The sequence below is a fragment of the Physeter macrocephalus genome, chromosome 13, assembly GCF_002837175.3.
Source record: "Physeter macrocephalus isolate SW-GA chromosome 13, ASM283717v5, whole genome shotgun sequence".
Taxonomy (NCBI): Eukaryota; Metazoa; Chordata; class Mammalia; order Artiodactyla; family Physeteridae; genus Physeter; species Physeter macrocephalus.
The window spans coordinates 1,245,400-1,263,618 of NC_041226.1; the positions used below are offsets into that span (position 1 = coordinate 1,245,400).

At 46.8% G+C, this 18,219-nt stretch overlaps 1 protein-coding gene across 2 annotated transcripts in view; it reads right to left on the reverse strand.

Annotated features, from left to right (window-relative positions):
- Positions 1–10,264: 10,264 nt before the first annotated feature.
- LATS2 (large tumor suppressor kinase 2) overlaps positions 10,265–18,219 on the reverse strand; it is a 53,381-nt gene continuing 45,426 nt past the window's right edge. For both annotated transcript variants that reach the window (XM_024125948.3, XM_028497329.2), the window contains exons 6-8: positions 17,390–17,572; positions 15,658–15,764; positions 10,265–12,428 (exon numbers count right to left, since the gene is read on the reverse strand). In XM_024125948.3, the coding sequence (XP_023981716.1) occupies positions 11,931–12,428; positions 15,658–15,764; positions 17,390–17,572 (788 nt within the window). In that variant the 3' untranslated portion in view covers positions 10,265–11,930. The remainder of the gene's footprint in view (positions 12,429–15,657; positions 15,765–17,389; positions 17,573–18,219) is intronic.

Genomic DNA, 18,219 nt, shown 5'->3' on the forward strand with positions numbered 1-18,219 from the left:
CACAGGGACAAACAGCTGTGGCTGGTGCCCTGGCTCCTCTGGGCTCCTTTTTCGGAGGGTTGTTACCGTGTGGAACAGTGTGTGATGGGGACGGGCCAGGGAGAACACAAATGACTGTCTCATAGGTCCTGCTCAGAAGGAACATATAGGTAAACATATAGATAAAATACAACAAAAATACGAGCGCCTGCTATGTGCAAAAAGGCACAGGAAGTCAATGCACGGGTAAGACATGTTCACTTTAGCAAAAATCACTAAACACAAAAATACCTTTTTTTTTTTTGTGGTACGCGGGCCTCTCACTGTCGCGGCCTCTCCCGTTGCGGAGCACAGGCTCCGGACGCGCAGGCTCAGCGGCCACGGCTCACGGGCCCAGCCGCTCCGCGGCACGTGGGATCCTCCCGGACCGGGGCGCGAACCCGGTTCCCCTGCATCGGCAGGCGGACGCGCAACCACTGCGCCACCAGGGAAGCCCCACAAAAATACTTTGACAGGGATCACAGATCAAATATAAACGCTAAAGCTAAAAAGCTTCTAAAAGAAAACACAGGAGAATTTCTTCACGATCTTGAGGAAGGAAACTATTTCTTAAATAGAATAGCAAAAGCACTAACAATAAGAGAAAAATAGTACATTTGGCTTCATCAAAATTAAAACCTGCTCTTTAAAAGACACCATTAAGGAAATGGGATAAAATATTCTCAATACGTATATCTGACAAAGGACTTGTATCCAGATTGCATCCTTGTAAAGCAGTGTCTCGAGTTTTCGTCTCAGCATGATGTAATTACTTCCTGTTATGGAAGATGAGAATTTAGCTCCTTTTAAACCCTCTTCCCCTGATACCCAGGCATGCCCTTCCCATTCCCTTGTCTTCCTAATACACGTTGTCAGACTTTTGGACATTTGGTTAAGACAATAATTAACATATTACTACAACTATGTAAACGCTATCCCCAAATGAACCATACTATTCCTATCATCACTTTCACTTTTCCAAACAACCTTTAGTTTTCCCTCGAATTAATAATTGGCTCGTGTTTTCCATTTGCTTAGTTTTTTATATCCTCAACCCAAACCCAATCCCAAACTGTTCTCCAAGTACCGAATCTCCTCTAAGGCAGGCGAAGGACCTCTTCCCGGCGAAGGCCACCCTAGACCCTCCGCGGGTCCCGAGCGAGCAGCCTGCCCCCCGCACCCGGGGCACAGCTGTCACTTGGGACCCCTTCAGCAGCTCCTACTGAGCCCCTTCTTCCTCCCCTTTGTCAGACCCGTTTATTGGACCCCATGTCTGCTTCCAGCTTCCTGAGAAAGAGGATATGGGAGGAAAACATGCTGAATTCTTGAATGTCTGAAATGTCTTTATTCTACCCTCACACTTGATTAATAGCTTGTCTGGGGATAGAGTTTAAGGTTGAAAACAATTATTTTCACAAAATTTGAAGGCCTTGTTCCATTACCCTCTAATGTCTAGAGCTGGTGTTACCTTCAAAGCCCTTCTGATTCTTGATCCTTTGTATATGAACTGTTTTATCTCTCCGTAGCATTCTCGCTTTGTTCCAGACATTGTGGAATATCTGATGATGTACATTTGTATGGGTCTATTTTTACCCACTGTTCTGGGCATTTCAGCTCCTTTCAATCTAGAAACATATCCTTGGGCTTCCCTGGTGGCGCAGTGGTTGAGAGTCCGCCTGCCGATGCAGGGGACGCGGGTTTGTGCCCCGGTCCGGGAGGATCCCGCGTGCAGCGGAGCGGCTGGGCCAGTGAGCCGTGGCCGCTGGGCCTGCGCGTCCGGAACCTGTGCTCCGCAACCGGAGAGGCCTGCGTACCGCAAAAAAAAAAAATAAATAAATAAAAATAAAATAAAATAAAAACATATCCTTTAGCTCTAGGTCATTTTCCTGAATTACTGAATTGAAGATTTCCTCAACTCCATTAACATATTTTTCTTTTTCAGAAACTGCCACAGTTCAGATATAGACATGGACATATCTTCTAATTTCCTTATATTTCCCTTTTATTTTCCATGTCTTTATTTTTTGGCTCTTTTTTTCTGGGAGATTTCCTTGACTTTACTGTCCAAACTTTCCACAGACTTTAATTTTTGCTATCATTGTTAATTTTTCAAAGACCTCCCTCTTGTTCTCTGAATGTTCCTTTTAAATATATTCTCTTCTTGTTTCAAGGTTGCAACATCTTCTCTCTTATCTTGAAAACATCAGTGACAGTTTGTTGAAGCTCTTCTTGTACAACCTCGTTTGGGCTCATTTTTGTCTGCGTCGTCCATGTCAGCCTCACATTCCTCTTCAGAGGTTCCTATCTGAGGGCCGGCCGTGGAAATGCTGATGGGAAGCTCTGCGTGTGCACGTGAAGCTGCCATGCAAGGTAATCCGGCCGAGCCCTCTGCTTGGAGAACCCTGATATCAGTATCTTCCAGTCTTTTCCTCCTGGGCTGTTCAGAGGCCCCAGAGGAGACCACCAATCTCCTGCCCAGAGGGTGACCACCTTGTTGCCGGTATTCCGAGAGCTGAGTGGGAGAAGAGGGCTGAAGGATTCAGTATGCACATATTCACTTCATAGCTCTGTCCCAAACCGTGCCTTGTAACCATAGCAACCCTCCAGCTTACCATCCTCAGAGAAAACTTTCCGATCTTTTTCCAGCTGGGAGAAGGACAGCCACTTGTCCGGCTAGAGTTGTGGAGATGATCTGGGTAACTTCTAAAACAGACTTTCAACCAATCCTCTTTATTTTAGTAAGAACATTCAAGATAGACTGCATTCTGAGCCACAAAACACACTTTTATACTTTCGAAAAATAGAAATCATAGCTCTCAGACCTCAATGGAATTAAACCAGAAATCAATAACAGAAAGATGTCTGGAAAATGCCAGAATACTGGGAGATTAAGCAGCACGCTTCTAAATAACACATGGGTCAAAGAAGAAATCTCAAGAAAATTTTAAAATATTTTAAACTAAAAGAAAATGAAAATACAGCTTATCAAAATTTGTGGAATGTAGCAGAAGCAGTGACAAGAGGGAAATTTATAGTATTGAATGCGTATATTAGAAAAGAAGAAGAATATAAAATCAATAAACTAAACTTTCACCTTAGGAAACTAGAAAAAGAGCAATTAAATACAAAGTAAGCAGAAGAAAATAAATGATAAAGACTTGAGAGCAGAAACCACTGAAACTGAAAATAGGAACTCGGGAGAGAAAAATTAATAAAACCAAAAGCCAGTTCACTGAAAAGATCAATAAAATCAATAAGCTTCTAGCCAGACTTATTAACAAAAAAAGAGAGAAAACACAAATTGCTAATATCAGAAATGCAGGAGGGGATTATCACCAGCACATGAGCATTAAAAGGATAAATCTGACAACCTAGATAAAATGGACCAGTTCTTTGAAACACAATAGCTGCCAAAACTCACACAAGAAGAAACAGATTTAAAAAAACAAAAAACAAACAAGAAGAAGAAAAAGAAGAAACAGATAATCTGAATAGGCCTGTATCTACTAAGGAAATTAAATCAATAATGAATAACCTTCCAAAACAGAAAGCACCAGGCCCACATGGGTTCACTGGTGAATTCTACCAAACACTAAAGAAGAAATCATACCATTTCTCTATAATCTCTTCCAGAAGATAGAAGCCAAGGGAATATAACTTATTCTGTGAGGCCAGCATTACCCTAATACCCAAACCAGACAAAGATGTTACAAGAAAAGTACAGACCAATATCGCTCATGAACACAGATGCAAGATCCTCAACAAATATTAGCAAATCAAATCCAATATAATGTATAAAAAGAATTATACACCACAACCAAGTGTGATTTATCCCAGGTAAGAAAGGCTGGATCAACATTCAAATAAACAAACATAAATATAGTCAACTGATCTTTGACAAAGGAGAAAAGGCAAAGATTGTCTTTTCAACAAATGGTCCCTGAACACTTGGACATCCTCATGCAAAAAAGTGAATCTCGACACACATACCTTACACCCTTCACAAAAATTATTTTCACCAAAAATCATGGTCCTCAATGTAAAACAGAAAACTATAAAGCTCCTGGAGTATAACATAGGAGAAAACCTAGATGATCTTGGGTATGACAGTGACTTTTTTTTTTTGGCTGAGCCGCACGGCATGTGGGATCTTAGTTCCCCGACCAGGGATCAAACCCGCACCCCCTGCATTGGAAGCACAGCCTTAACCTGTGGACTGACAGGGAAGTACCAACGATGACATTTTAGATACAACACCAAAGGCACAATCCATGAAAGGAAGAACTGATTATCTGAGCTTCATTAAAGTTAAAAACTTCTCTGTGAAAGACACTGTCAAGAGAATGAGATGATAAACCACAAACTGGGACAAAATATTTGCAAAAGACACATCTGATAAAGTACTGTTATTCAGAATATACAAAGAATTCTTAAAATTCAGCAGTAAGAAAACAAACAACCTGGTCAAAAATAGGCAAAAGATCTCAACAGAAACCTCACCAAAGAAGGGGTACAGGTAGCAAGAAAGCACACAGAAACACATTCAGAATCATGTATCATCAGGGGAAGGCAAGCAAATTAAAACGACCCACACTACACATCTATTAGAATGGCCAAAATCCCAAACCCTGACAACACCAAAAGCTGGCAAGGATGTGGAGCAACAGGAACTCTCATTCATTGCTGGTGAGAGTGCAAAATGGAACAGCCACTGTGGAAGATAGTTTGGCAGTTTCTTACAAAGCTAAACACACTCCCACCATACAATCTAGCAACTGCACTCCTTAGTACTTACCCCAGTGAGTCAAAAAGTATGTCCACACAAAAATCTGCACCTGGATGTTTATAAAAGTTTTAGTCATAATTGCCAAAACTGGGTAGCAAATAACATGTCCTTCAGTGGGTGAATGAATAAACTGTGGTCCATCCAGAAAATGGAATATAATTCAGTGCTAAAAAGGAATGAGCTGTCAGCCATGAAAAGACCTGGAGGAACCTTAAGTGCATACGACTAAGTGAAAGAAGCCAATTTGAGAAGGCTACAGATTGTGTGATTCCATAGTTGTGGAAAAACCAAAACTATGGAGACAGTAAAAAAACATCAGTGGTGGGCTTCCCTGGTGGCACAGTGGTTAAGATTCCACCTGCCAATTCAGGGGACACGGGTTCGAGCCCTGGTCCAGGAAGATCCCACATGCCGCGGAGCAACTAAGCCCATGCGCCACAACTACTGAACCTGAGCTCTAGAGCCCGTGAGCCACAACTACTGAGCCAGCGTGCCGCAACTACTGAAGCCCGTGAGCCTAGAGCCCGTGCTCCACAACAAGAGAAGCCATCTTAATGAGAAAACAAAGAGTAGCCCCTGTTCACCACAACTAGAGAAAGCCCGTGCACAACAACGAAGACCCAACACAACCAAAAATAAACAAATAAATAAATTTATTTTAAAAAAACCCAAAAAACAAAAAACATCAGTGGTTTCCAGGAGTTACAGGGAGGGAGGGATGAACAGGTGGAGCACAGAGGGCTCTTAGGGCAACCTACTCCATATGAGACTATAAGGTGGATACACGTCATTGTACATTTGTCCAAACCATAGCAAGTATGACACCAAGAGTGACCCCCTAATGCAAACCGTGGACTCTGGGAGATGACGGCGTGTCAGTGTGGGTTCTCTGACTGTAACAAAGGTACCACCTTGGGGGGGATGCTGACAGTGGGGGGAAGCTGTGTGTTTGGGAACGGTGTGGACAGGAACTCTCTGTACTTCCGCTCCATTTTGCTCTGAAAAATAAGTTTTATTAATTTACAAAACCTCTCTCCTGTCATGTTAATGGTGTCAGGGAAGTGAGAGGATGCAGGTACCTCCAGAGGCCTGATCCGTAGTCAGCTGGGCCCGTACAACGCACGGGGACAGAGGGTGAGGTAAAGAGCACCAGGAGGAGCTGGTCCCCTCTGGTCCCGGGGAAACAGTCAGTGCTCTCAGTGCAAACGGAAACAAGGCACTGAGTGAAGAGGGCCCGCAGTGGTCCATCTAAGAATCACAAACACGCCGGCAGGGCCGGATGCCGAGTAACCGGGGACCATTTTCAGGTAGCCGTCAAGCTGCAAGGAGGCTTTCCACACCGTGCAAGATCCTTCCCGGAGACGGAGCACGTGGCCAAGTGGAAGCAGCGGGGTGGGGCTCTCGAGGGAGGGGGAGGGGTGCACAGGGAAGGCCCGTACCTGGGCGTGTGACCACCAGCAGGCACGCCCCTCCTACAAACACAAAAAGACCTCCGGCTCACAGCCACCAAAGCACACTCCCTGACCCCCGGGGGGGCTTCCAGTCAGTGGCCAGTGCTGAGCTTTTACACGAGAATGGACGGTAAGGACTGATGCTAGGGCAACTACACATAACGGGCAGTCCAGGGACAGACCTTCAAAACTTCAGGGTCAGCTGGTTTTTGGCAAAAGTGCCAAGTCAATGCAACAGGGAAAGAATGGTCAGTCTGGGACTCCCTGGTACTCACGCGCACACTAGTGACATCACACCGCTCATCTCACTGCACAAAAATAAACTAAAAATGGATCACAGACCTAAATGAAGGGTTAAACTATAAAAGTCTTGGGAGAAAATACAGGAGTAAATTTTCATGGCCTTGGGTTAGGCAAAGTCTTCTCTGATAGGACACCCAAAGCAAAAACAAGAGAAAAAAATAGATAAATTGGACTTCAGCAAAATAAAAAATGGGGGGGCATCAAAGAACACCAAAAAGAAAAAATGGAATTGGTGAGGATGTGGAAAAATTAGAGCCATCATACGTTGCTGGAGAGAATGGAAGATGGTGCACTTGTTCTGCAAACAGTCTGGCACCTCCTCAGAAGGTTCATAGCGTTGCCATTTGACCGAGTAAAGCCACTACTGGGCTTACACCCAAGAGAAATAAAGTATGTCCACACAAACACTTGCATATGAATGCTCAGAGCAGTACTATGCACAATAGCCGAAAGACAGAAATAACTCTAATGCTCACTAACTGTTGGATAAATAGGAGAAATAAAATGGGATAAATCTACACAATGCAATACTATTTGACAATAAAAAGGAATGACAGGGCTTCCCTGGTGGCGCAGTGGTTGAGAGTCCGCCTGCCGATGCAAGGGACACGGGTTCGTGCCCCGGTCCGGGAAAATCCCACGTGCCGCGGAGCGGATGGGTCCATGAGCCATGGCCGCTGAGCCTGTGCATCTGGAGCCTGTGCTCCGCAAGGGGAGAGGCCACAGCAGTGAGAGGCCCGCGTACCGCAAAAAAAAAAAAAAAAAAAAAAAAAAAAGACATGGATGACAGGAAATAAATATAAGAAATCAGAGAATCAGCTGAGGAGTTGGAGAATCTATGGAGGGAATCAATTTCAAAATAATGCAAGAAGGGACCTCCCTGGTGGTCCAGTGGGTAAGACTCAGCACTCCCAATACAGGGGGCCTGGGTTCAATCCCTGGTCGGGGAACTAGATACTCCATGCATGTGGCAACTAAGATGCCTGCATGCCACAACTAAGACGCCTGCATGCCACAACTAAGACCCAGTGTAGCCTAAATAAATAAATATTTTTGAAAAATAATGCAAGAAAATTCCCCAGAGCCCAAGGGCACGCATCTCTAGGTTGAAGCCTCAGTGTTCAGGACAATAAACGAAACCAGTGGAGGAACATCGCCATGAAGTGTAGACCACAGGGTAGACAGAGATGATTCTAGAAGCTTCTAGAGAGAAAGGGTACTCAACAAGACTGTGAACCTGGGAAACAGAGGACTAATGCCTCCAAAATGCTGTGTGAATTTCATCCTAGAATTTTAGATTTATTTATATTTTCAATAAAGTAGAAAAGGGACATTTTTGGACAAGCAAGAACCCCAACTTTTTTCCAGGTGTAAACTGAGGAAAAGGAAGATACGGACGGCATTTGGCAAAATGGGATCCAACATAGGAAAGTTACAAAAAGAATTCCCAAGATGACAGCTGTTTGTCAGGCTTGAAGGGCAGCTGGTCCAGACTGCAGGATGAGGTGGACAAAGCACTTGTGCTCCTGGAAAACAGTCTGGGATTTGACAGATCCTTTGCAGCAACTGGGGAAGGAGGGAGAGAGGGAGGGGAGGAAGGAGGGAAGGAAGGAAGGATGGACAAAACACCTGTACTTTCAAAGAAAACAAAGTAGATGAAAAAACAAGGTAATTACTAAGTCCAAGAGGAAAATTTTTTTGTATGAGAAGGAAACATAATCAGAATACACTATTTGGCTCAAAGACAACCTAGCAGTTTTTTGTTTTTGTTTTTGTTTTGTTTTTGTTTTTTTTTGGCCACACTTCGAAGCTTATGGGATCTTAGTTTCCCAACCAGGGATTGAGCCCGGGGCCACGGCGGTGAAAGTCCTAACCACTGGACTGCCAGGGAATACCCCAGCATAGTCTTAATAATATTTACGTTGATAACTGATTTAACTAAAAGTTGTGAGAGAACTTACACTAGGAAACAGAGGTTGAGGAAGGCCTATAAGAGAATTACCATATATGTCATCGATAGAAAATATTTAAAATAAGTAAATCAAGAAATATCATTGAGAGCCTGACAGTGAAAATGCCAGAAAAATGACAAAGAAGACATGGGAGAGGCTGTGTTTGGGAAGCAGGAAATGGCGAGATACGGACAGAGACTCTTTTTCTAAAAATAATATAATTTTGGGACTTCCCAGGCGGCCCAGTGGTTAAGACTCCGAGCTGCCACTGCAGGGGCGGGGAGGCGGGCTTCACGTCTGTACCCGGGTCCTGGATCCATAAGCTACTCTGATCCTTTTGGAGACACCAGTCACCGGCTTAAAAAAGGCAGGAAGCTGGTGATTTGAGGAGGGTCCGCGCGTTCGGAGCGGCGGGCAAGGAGGAAAGGAAGAGGGCGCGATGCCGCAGAACAGAAGGCTGGACACTGTGCGTGGACAGGTCAGCTGACCTGCTGCCGAGGAAGGGTGGTCTCTCCACTACCCAAGAGGGAATGACACATGAGAAAGAGATGAAGGCCAACTGCTCCACTAGTCCCCAGATTCTGCCCGATGTCAGCGCAAGGACTAACGCCCAGCCAGAGGACTCTGCGCAGACCCGTGCTATCCAGCGGGGACCGCTGAGCACGCACGGCGACAAGCTTGCAAAACGTGGCTGGCGTGACTCAGGAGGTGAACTGTGTGAGCCTCCATTACTCAAAGCTGAAATTGAAACCGAAACCCACTTCCACCTCCAGGAAGATGGAGCAGATTTTTCCTACGCCTCCCAAGTACAACTAAAACTCCTGGACACGGCAGACAGAACAGAAGACCCTGAGAGGTGGGGAGGCGGCGGCAGAGGAGCTGGGCCTCGGGGCCTGAGGAACGACGCAGCGCTACGTGCTCCGGGGTTTCTTTTCGGTTCCAGGCTTGGAGCTGAGGCCAGCAACCTGCAAGTGCCAGCAAGCCGGGTCCCAGCGACAGCCCGACCCCCGACCCAGAGGAGACGGGCAGACAGATGGGCAGTAACTGCTCCAGTACAGCCAGTCAGACCAGAAAACCCTGCCCCCGGCCGTGCCAGCAGAGTCCCCAGCGTCCTGCTGGGGTGACTTGCCAGGACTCCTGCTAGGGCAGGACGCTGGGACCTCCACACCCGTCGGCTGACGATGCCTCCCCAACGTGGCAGCCTAAGAGAAAAGCGGGGGCCGGCAGTAGGGGCACCCCTCCCCGCTAGGACAGGGTCGCAGGCGGCCTGGTGGAGTCGCGACCGCCCAGTGGGGACCACGTGACTGAACCTTTCGAAAGACCAACTCAGAGTAAAACAATATTTTCTGGATTTCTTAATACTATCAACCATCTTAAAGCAAAGGTGAGGCGTTAGCCTTGTCCTGTCAGTGTACCTGTCCCGAGCAGGGGAATCAGCTCCCACTCACGATTTGCCTGACACCCCACTTAACCCGCTCGACAGTCTAATGCCATATACTTGTCACCACCTTCGCGAAGAGAAGCCGGTCACACAGCCGCACCCCTGCTTGGACCGTATGCTGACCTGAAATCCGATCTCCTCGGGGGCGGGGGGTGGGGTGGGGGGAGGCTCCTTCCCCCTCCCCCTCCCCCTCCCCCTCCCGATGGCAGCCCTGGCTGCGCGTGAATCACAGGAAAGCCTGGGGGAGTCGCAACATGATATAAGCAAGAACTTAACAAATTCCAATGAAGCTTGACACCAGTTGATTTGGATTCAAAACTTTAATAATAAATTGTGCCAGTAGAAGCTTTTCAAAGGCAATGATATATCAATAAATAATAGTTAAATTGAGTTCCTGAGAAAGAACCTACCACATGACGTCTGTCAGAGCGTAAATAACAACACGGCGTTACTGCAAAACTAGAGAAACACTGACAGTCACGACACAGCACAGCAGACCCAGAACCTGCCACTCACACACATGTAAACCAGTACACAGGAATCATCTTCTTCAGTTTAGCCATCGATAGACGCGTAAGTGTGCTGCCTAGAGATAGACACTAACTAATGGATACATTATGCTAAAAACCTCAAGGAAAAATACGTGGAATAATATAATGAAAAATATGATGCATCAGGTTTTTAAAAAGCAAAAAAAGAATTTAACTTTTTATTCAAATATAAATCACTTTCAATAGGAATCATACTAATTTGAAATAGGAATATTTTGTGTTTATCTATGTAGTTATATATACATTTACACTCCTAAGAAAATATGTATGGCTTAAATATCTTTTCTTTTTCAACATCACTTTGCTGTTTCGCAAAGATTAGAAAAATGTGCTTCTAAAACCAAGTTAAGATGGATCCTTCAAAGCACACTAGAAACACGGTGAGAGAACTCCAAGATCACTGCCCTTCCGCGGGGTGTCTGCCGGGTGGGGCTCCGGCTACCCGTGGCGGCTGTACCACCAGGACAGCATCCTGACTCGCGAGGCAGACAGAGGACGACTAACTTACATTTTTTTGGCAGAGCTAAGAGAATCCCTTTTGATGTATACAAGTGTAGTGTAGGACAAACGTCTTTGCCCCCCAAAGAATCCAATCACACCCACGACACATACAGTCACATCAGCTCTCAGGCACACGTGCATTTCCTCAACGAGAGAGGAGGGGTGCAGTCACAGCGAGGAAGGCACCACAGGACGACACGGCATCAGCACACTGTCCAGAATTACTCACTCAAAACGTATTCACAGAACCCGCTGTGAATGGCAAGACACGGTCACGCTTTAATAGAAAAACCCTGTTCATGCAGCGATCTCTCCACACTTGGCATCTGAAGTCACACCCGCGTGATCACCTGCTCACACTTCCTATTATACTATAATATGCAAAAAGCAAACCGAACAAAACAAAAGCAGCTTTTAACATATATCACAATTTTGAAATGTGGGAAAAATATAAAACAAAAACCACTGTGTGAATAAAATGGTATCAGTAACATCAGAACAGTGTTATCTTTTTTTTTTTTTTACATTATTGCACAGAGATTTCTTATCACATGTTCTTCAATCTTTACGTCTTTCCCTAAATGTGAATAAGTGCTGTGGATAAAATACAAACATAGAAAATAACAGCAGCATGATTTGTCAAAATTAATCCCTATAATTTAGTAAGAAAAATGGCTATAAACAAAATAAGTGCTCTTTCTAAACTGTACTAATTTTAAAAAATATTGTTTTAATGCAGTGAAGGTCCTCAAAAGCCAAATCCAGGCCATGTTGACACCCGCCCTGCCATCAACCAGAATGTGAAGAAGACGTCAGAGGCGAGTCCTCTTTCAGAAGCTTTTCTGCTTTGGTTTTGGGTGCAGACCAGACTTTCGAGGGGCAATCGGCCGACTGACCTGAGGGGCTGACCTCCCGGTCCCCCAGGGTCTACACGTACACAGGCTGGCAGCCCCCGGCCTGTGCCCCCGGGGTCGGGGCCCCCGCAGCTGGCTGCTCGGCCTCAGTCCCGGTATCGGCCGCCGCAGGCTTGGGGCACCGGAACGGGTAGCCGTTGTCGTCGAAGAACCTCCGGAAGGTGAACTCATAGAAGGCGTGCTCGGGGTGCCGGCTGCCTGGGGGGCCCAGTGCATCCCAGGCCTTGGAGCTGTCCTCGCTGCCGTCCTGCCAGGGGCCCTCCTCGTCCACTGGGTCGAAGTTGGACGTGTCCATGGGGTGGCTGATCGTGGGCACGTAGGGGGCAGGCTGCCTCCGGATGTCGCTGGAGAAGTCGATGGCGCCCAGGAACGGGTGGGCCTTCAGGTCGTCGGCCCCGTTGCGGCCCAGCCGGTGCTCAGCCGAGCAGCAGAGCTTGGCGATGAGGTCCCGGGCCTCGGGGCTCAGCTCCACCTGCGCGGGGATGTGCAGCGTGCTCTCCCAGTTAATCACCTGCGGGGACAATACACCCGGTGTTCCTTCCTCCTCAACCTCGAGGCCGACGAGGGCCGTCCCGGGACAGGGTGTTAAAGAACGTGATCGTTTCTTAACGTTGCTAATCATCAGGGAAATACAAATCAAAATCACAATGCAGTACACCACCTCACAACGGTCAGAAGGGCCATCATCAGAGTCTACAAATGATAAATGCTGAAGAGGGTGTGGAGAAAAGGGAACCCTCCTGCACTGTTGGTGGAGATGTAAACTGGTGTAGCCACTATGGAAAACAGTATGAAGGTTCCTCAAAAAACTAAAAATAGAGCTACTGTATGATCCAGCAATCCCACTCCTGGGCATATATCCAGACAAAACTATAATTCAAAAAGATACATGCACCCCTATGCTCATAGCAGCACTATTTACAATAGCCAAGACATGGAAGCAAATGTCCATCAACAGATGAATAGATAAAGACGTGGTACATATATACAATGGAATCCTACTCAGCCATGAAAAATGAATGAAATAATGTCATTTGCAGCAACATAGATGAACCTAGAGATTATCATACTAAGTGAAGTCAGACAGAGAAAGACAAATACCATATGATATGGCTTATATGTGGAATCTAAAATATGATACAAATGAACTTATTTACAAAACAGAAACAGACTCACACACATAGAAAACAAAGTTATGGTTACCAAAGGGGAGAGGGAGGGAAGGAGGGACAAATTAGGAGTTTGGGACTAACAGATACACACTACTATTTAATGTGTATAAAATAGATAACAAGGACCGACTGGATAGCACCGGGAATTACATTCAATATCTGGTAAGAACCTAAAATGGAAAAGAATCTGAAAATAATATATATCTGAATCACTTTGCTGTACACCTGAAACTAACACAATATTATAAATCAACTATACTTCAATTAAAATAACTATTTTTAATTTTAAAAGATCTTGATAATTTCACGATGGGAGAACAGAACAGACGTAGGAGGCTCTGAGCAGCTACAAACGGTCAGTGTGGTTTCAGAAGGAGCCCACAGCCTGAGGCAAAGGGCGAGGAAGCCACCCCCAGCTGGTGGTGCTCCACCACACACATCAGCCATCAGGACGCTCACAGAGCCCTGTCTGCTGTGAGGAGGAAGCCTAAGGGACTTCTTGTTTACACCTGGAGTCAGGCTAAAGCAAGGCCAATATAACCAGGAGTGGCACGGGGGCAGGCAGTGCGAGGGCTGGTCTGAAACTGAGTTGTTGTTTTAGTAGAGCCAAAGTTATACAACTCATAGAAGAAAACATAAAGGAAAACGTCCATGATGTTGGATTTGGCAATGATTTCTTGGATATGATACCAAAAGCAGGGGCAATAAAACAAAAAAATATATATAAAACAGACTTAATCAAAATTTTAAACTTTTGTGCATCAAAGGACACTACTGATGGAGTGAAAAGACAAACCATGGAATGGGAGAATGTATTGGCAAAGCATACAGCTGATAAGGAATTAATATCCAGACTATATAAAGAACTACAACTCAACAACAAAAACCCAGAGAACCGAATTCAAAAAGGGCAAAGGACTTGAATGGACATTTCTCCAAAGAAGATCTACAAATGACCACGAAACATATGAAAAGAGGCTCAACATCACTGAACCTTAGGGAAATGCAAATCAAAATCACAATGAGATACCACCTCACACCCCCTAGAATAATTACTATTTAAAAAAAAAACAAAAGGAAATTAAGTGTTGGCAAGGATGTGGAGAAATAGGAGCCTTTGTATACTGTTGGTGGGAATGTAAAATGGTGCAGCCACTATGGAAACAGTATGGAGGTTCCTCAGAAAGTTTCATCATAGAATGACTGTATGACCCAGCAATTCCACTCCTGGGTATATACCCAAAGGAATTGAAAGCAGGGACCAAACAGATACTTGTACACATACTTATGTTCACAACAGCACTACTCACAGAGCCGAAAGGAGGAAACAACCCAAACATCCATTGCCAGATGATGGATTAAAAAAATGAAGGGTTATTTACACATAATGGAGTATTACTCAATATTACATACAATGTAATATCATTCAGCCTTAAAAAGGAAGGAAATTCTGACACAGGCTCCAACATGGATGAACCTTGAAGACATTATGCTGAATGAAATAAGCCAGACACAGAAGGACAGATGCTGCATGATGCCACTTATATGAGGTCGCTAGAATAGGCAACTTCACAGAGACAGAAAGTATTGATACGAGAGCTGTTATAGGGACAGAGGGGACGGAGGAATGGAGTTATCATTTAGTAGTTAAGCTCCTGCTTGGGATGGTGAAAATGTCTCGAAATAGGTAGCGGTGATTGTTGCATAACATTGTGAATGTACTTAAAGCACTGAATTGTACAATTAAAAGTAGTTAAAATGGTAAATTTCATCACAATTTTTAAAATTGGGTTATTATCATGCAGACAAATTAGTAACTAGTTCAGCAATTCAATTAGGATATAGATAATGCCAAATTCCAATTTCACTGTTACTGTAAAGAAACCCAGCCTTAATTTAGGGTTTTTCTAATTAAGAGGTTATTAATCTCGGGTCTACCGTGGACTCCGGGGTATGTGAATACATCCTAGAACTGTCAGTGAACATGTGTAAGGGCACTGTTCTGAGAAGTTCCAAAGGTTTCATCAGGTTCTCTACTCAGTCTTTAAGTAATCAAATCATTCATTTCAGAGAATAAATGGCTATCATTCTAAAACTAATTCTTTAGTACTGAGTCATTATTTGACGGAGTAATTTTTTAATTACTTGAAATGAATATCAGAAATGTGCACAATTAGCCTGACACATAGCTTATAATTGGCCAACGGTAATGACAGAACATCCAAGTATCAAACCGATTTCCTCGGGCACAGTCACAAAGCCGTGTTGGTTGCTGCACGGGGCACCTGCCGCTGGGCCCAGACCTGCGGCCTCGGTGCTTCGCCCACTCCTAGTTCTCACCTGGAAGCACCACATCGGCAGGCGACCATGGTCCAGGTTCACGCGCACATCACAACTCAGCTCTGACCCTGTGCCTCTACTTACCCAGATAAAAAATTAATAGGTAATAACAAGAATACTTGGAAACATCCCATGACATACAACTGACGTCCCTACACTATTCGGAATAAAAGGTCATATGTTGGCCTAAGCCTCCTGGGTTCATCAGAAAACCACGTGCCCCGTTACCTTCAGCTGGGTCTCCGTGGGAGTCGGCGCCAGGAAGGGCGGCTGCCCCACCAGCATCTCGAAGAGAATCACGCCAACACTCCACCAGTCGCAGAGCTGGGTGTATCCTGAAAGACAACGTCACTCAGCTCCCACCCCGCACACGCCTTCCTCACACACCCCGAGAGAACCGGCTCACGTCGGCGGGGAAGCTCCAGGCAGCGCACAGGTGACGTCAGGGCCCCACCTGACGGCGCGTGTGTGACGTCACCGCCTCCCGCACATGACGGCGCACACGTGATGCCACCGTCTCCGCACCTGGCGGCGCATGCGTGACGTCACCGCCTCCCGCCTGCGGAGCTCAGAACAGTCTGCGAGAAAAACGCTGTCGGGGCGTCCACGGTCTCCATGTGGGAGGGGCGTGGTCACGAGCATTTTCTTATTTTCCCCCGTTAGTCTGTGATAAACACAGGATGCTCTTGTAATAAAAGGCTTTTTAATTTTAAAAGATTACTGTTATTAGTAACAATACTAACCAGAATTTTAGGTTCTTAAAGAACACGAACAGACGCAAGTTAAAATCGTAGAAACTAAAAAGCAGAAATTCTGTGACCTGAGGTCAGGTGAGACCAGTGATGAGGCTTCCTGGGGAGGTTTTGGGAGAACAAGGGGGAGGAAACTGGCAAAGGGAACGGCTGCCACCTGTCGCGCCCCTTGGGGGCACCGAGGGAGCCAGTCCCCTCCAAAGGGCTCTGGCGGCCTGGGGCTCAGGCAGGGCGGCCTCGTGGAGGCTGCGGAGCAGGCTGATCTTTGATTTTGTCCCACGTCCCAGTCCGAGCCCCGCTCCGGTCCTGCTGTCACCGAATTCTTGCTAAGGGTGACCTGCAGCCCCTGCCCGTCTGGCCCCGGAGGCTCCGCTGGGCTGCTGCGAACGGGGGGTTGGGGGAGACGGGTGTCCTCCTCTGCAGGCCAGCACCCACCCCTCCGTCTTTGAAAGAAGGGGGAGGGGGAGAGCTTTACTGGGCAGGGAGGTTAATACTCTAACCTCTCAAGGCACTGCTGTTACACGTGAGGCGGTGAGAGGCTAGTAACCCACGCTGGGTCACACAGCTCAAAGAGAACATGGGCGAGGACCGAGGGTCCTGGCTCCAATGACTAGAAACAATACGTGAGAACAGACAGGCCACTGGTCTCTGGGTTCATCATACGGAATCAGATGAACAAACGCAGCCGCTGTGGGCCCTGCAGCTGACTGTCAGAAATGCCTCTCGTGCTCGGCCAGGTGCCCGCTGGATGGGACGGAGCACTGCTGTCCCCAAATCTTACCTTGAAGGTGCTTCTGGACCTGCGGCGGAGAACTGGAGGATACAGTGTTTGTATCCTCACACCCGTTGACCAGTGAAGGTGGTTGACCCAGGTAGGACCCCCTCCACATCCCCCCCGCCCAGTCCTGTCTCTCACAGGACTCTGTCAAAACCAGTTCTGGAGCAACTCCTCTGGGCTCCAGGGAACAAGCCCACCTCGCACCCAACCTGTCACTTCCAGCCTAAGGAGGAGCAAGTGGAGACGGGCCAGAAGCAAAGGCAGCTCCCAAACAGAGGGACACACACTGGAGGCTGTGTTTGCTAAAGAAAGAATCCAGCTCTCAGGCTCCCGTGAGCACAGACACAGTGGGGACACTTCGAGTCTCTGAAAGCTGGGGCTCGGGACCCTCAGAGGTCACCTGGCTTGGGTGCAGGGCCGAAGCACTCACCTTTTCGGAGGAGCACTTCTGGGGCGATGTAATTTGGGGTCCCAACCAGGGAATGAGCCAGACACCGCTGATGCTGCCTCCGCGCCCTCTGCTCCAGGGTCTTGAGCCGGTCTCCACAGCGGCAATTAGACACGTCATCCCAGAGGTCGCTGGGCTCCATGCTGTCCTGCCTCGTGTGACTCCCTTTCACCCAGGAAGCGGGTCGAGGAGAGAAGAGAATGAAAAAGTTAACTTTCACTCTTAAACAATGCAACAAACCCATAGCTTCAAGAGGAAAAGTAATCCAACCCAGCTCCTGACACAGTGAGAGAAAGATTCCTCCCACCATCTCGCAGATGGCTGAGGTCCTGGGTCTCACACCCAAGCCGTGAGGTGCACACCCGTGCCAACACGGGCAGCATGGGGGAGGCGGCCGCGGGGGCCGTGCCCTGTGCTGGGTGCCCTGTGCTGGGTGACGGTGCAGGGCCGGTGAGAAAGGCTCAGGGACTGTAGGATGGTGGCCCAGAGCCTCTCAGGCCCGTCTCAAAGGCTAACACCACCTGTTTGATAGACATGTTTTAAGACGGGCATGGAAAAGAGTGAGAGGATTTAGAAAATATGAACACAAATGACTTCAGTGCCAAAAAATGGGAATGAATAAAATGATTTAGGATTAGTTTTGAGTTAAAAAATAGAAGCCTGGGGCTTCCCTGGTGGCGCAGTGGTTGCGCGTCCGCCTGCCGATGCAGGGGAACCGGGTTCGCGCCCCGGCCTGGGAGGATCCCACATGCCGCGGAGCGGCTGGGCCCGTGAGCCATGGCCGCTGAGCCTGCGCGTCCGGAGCCTGTGCT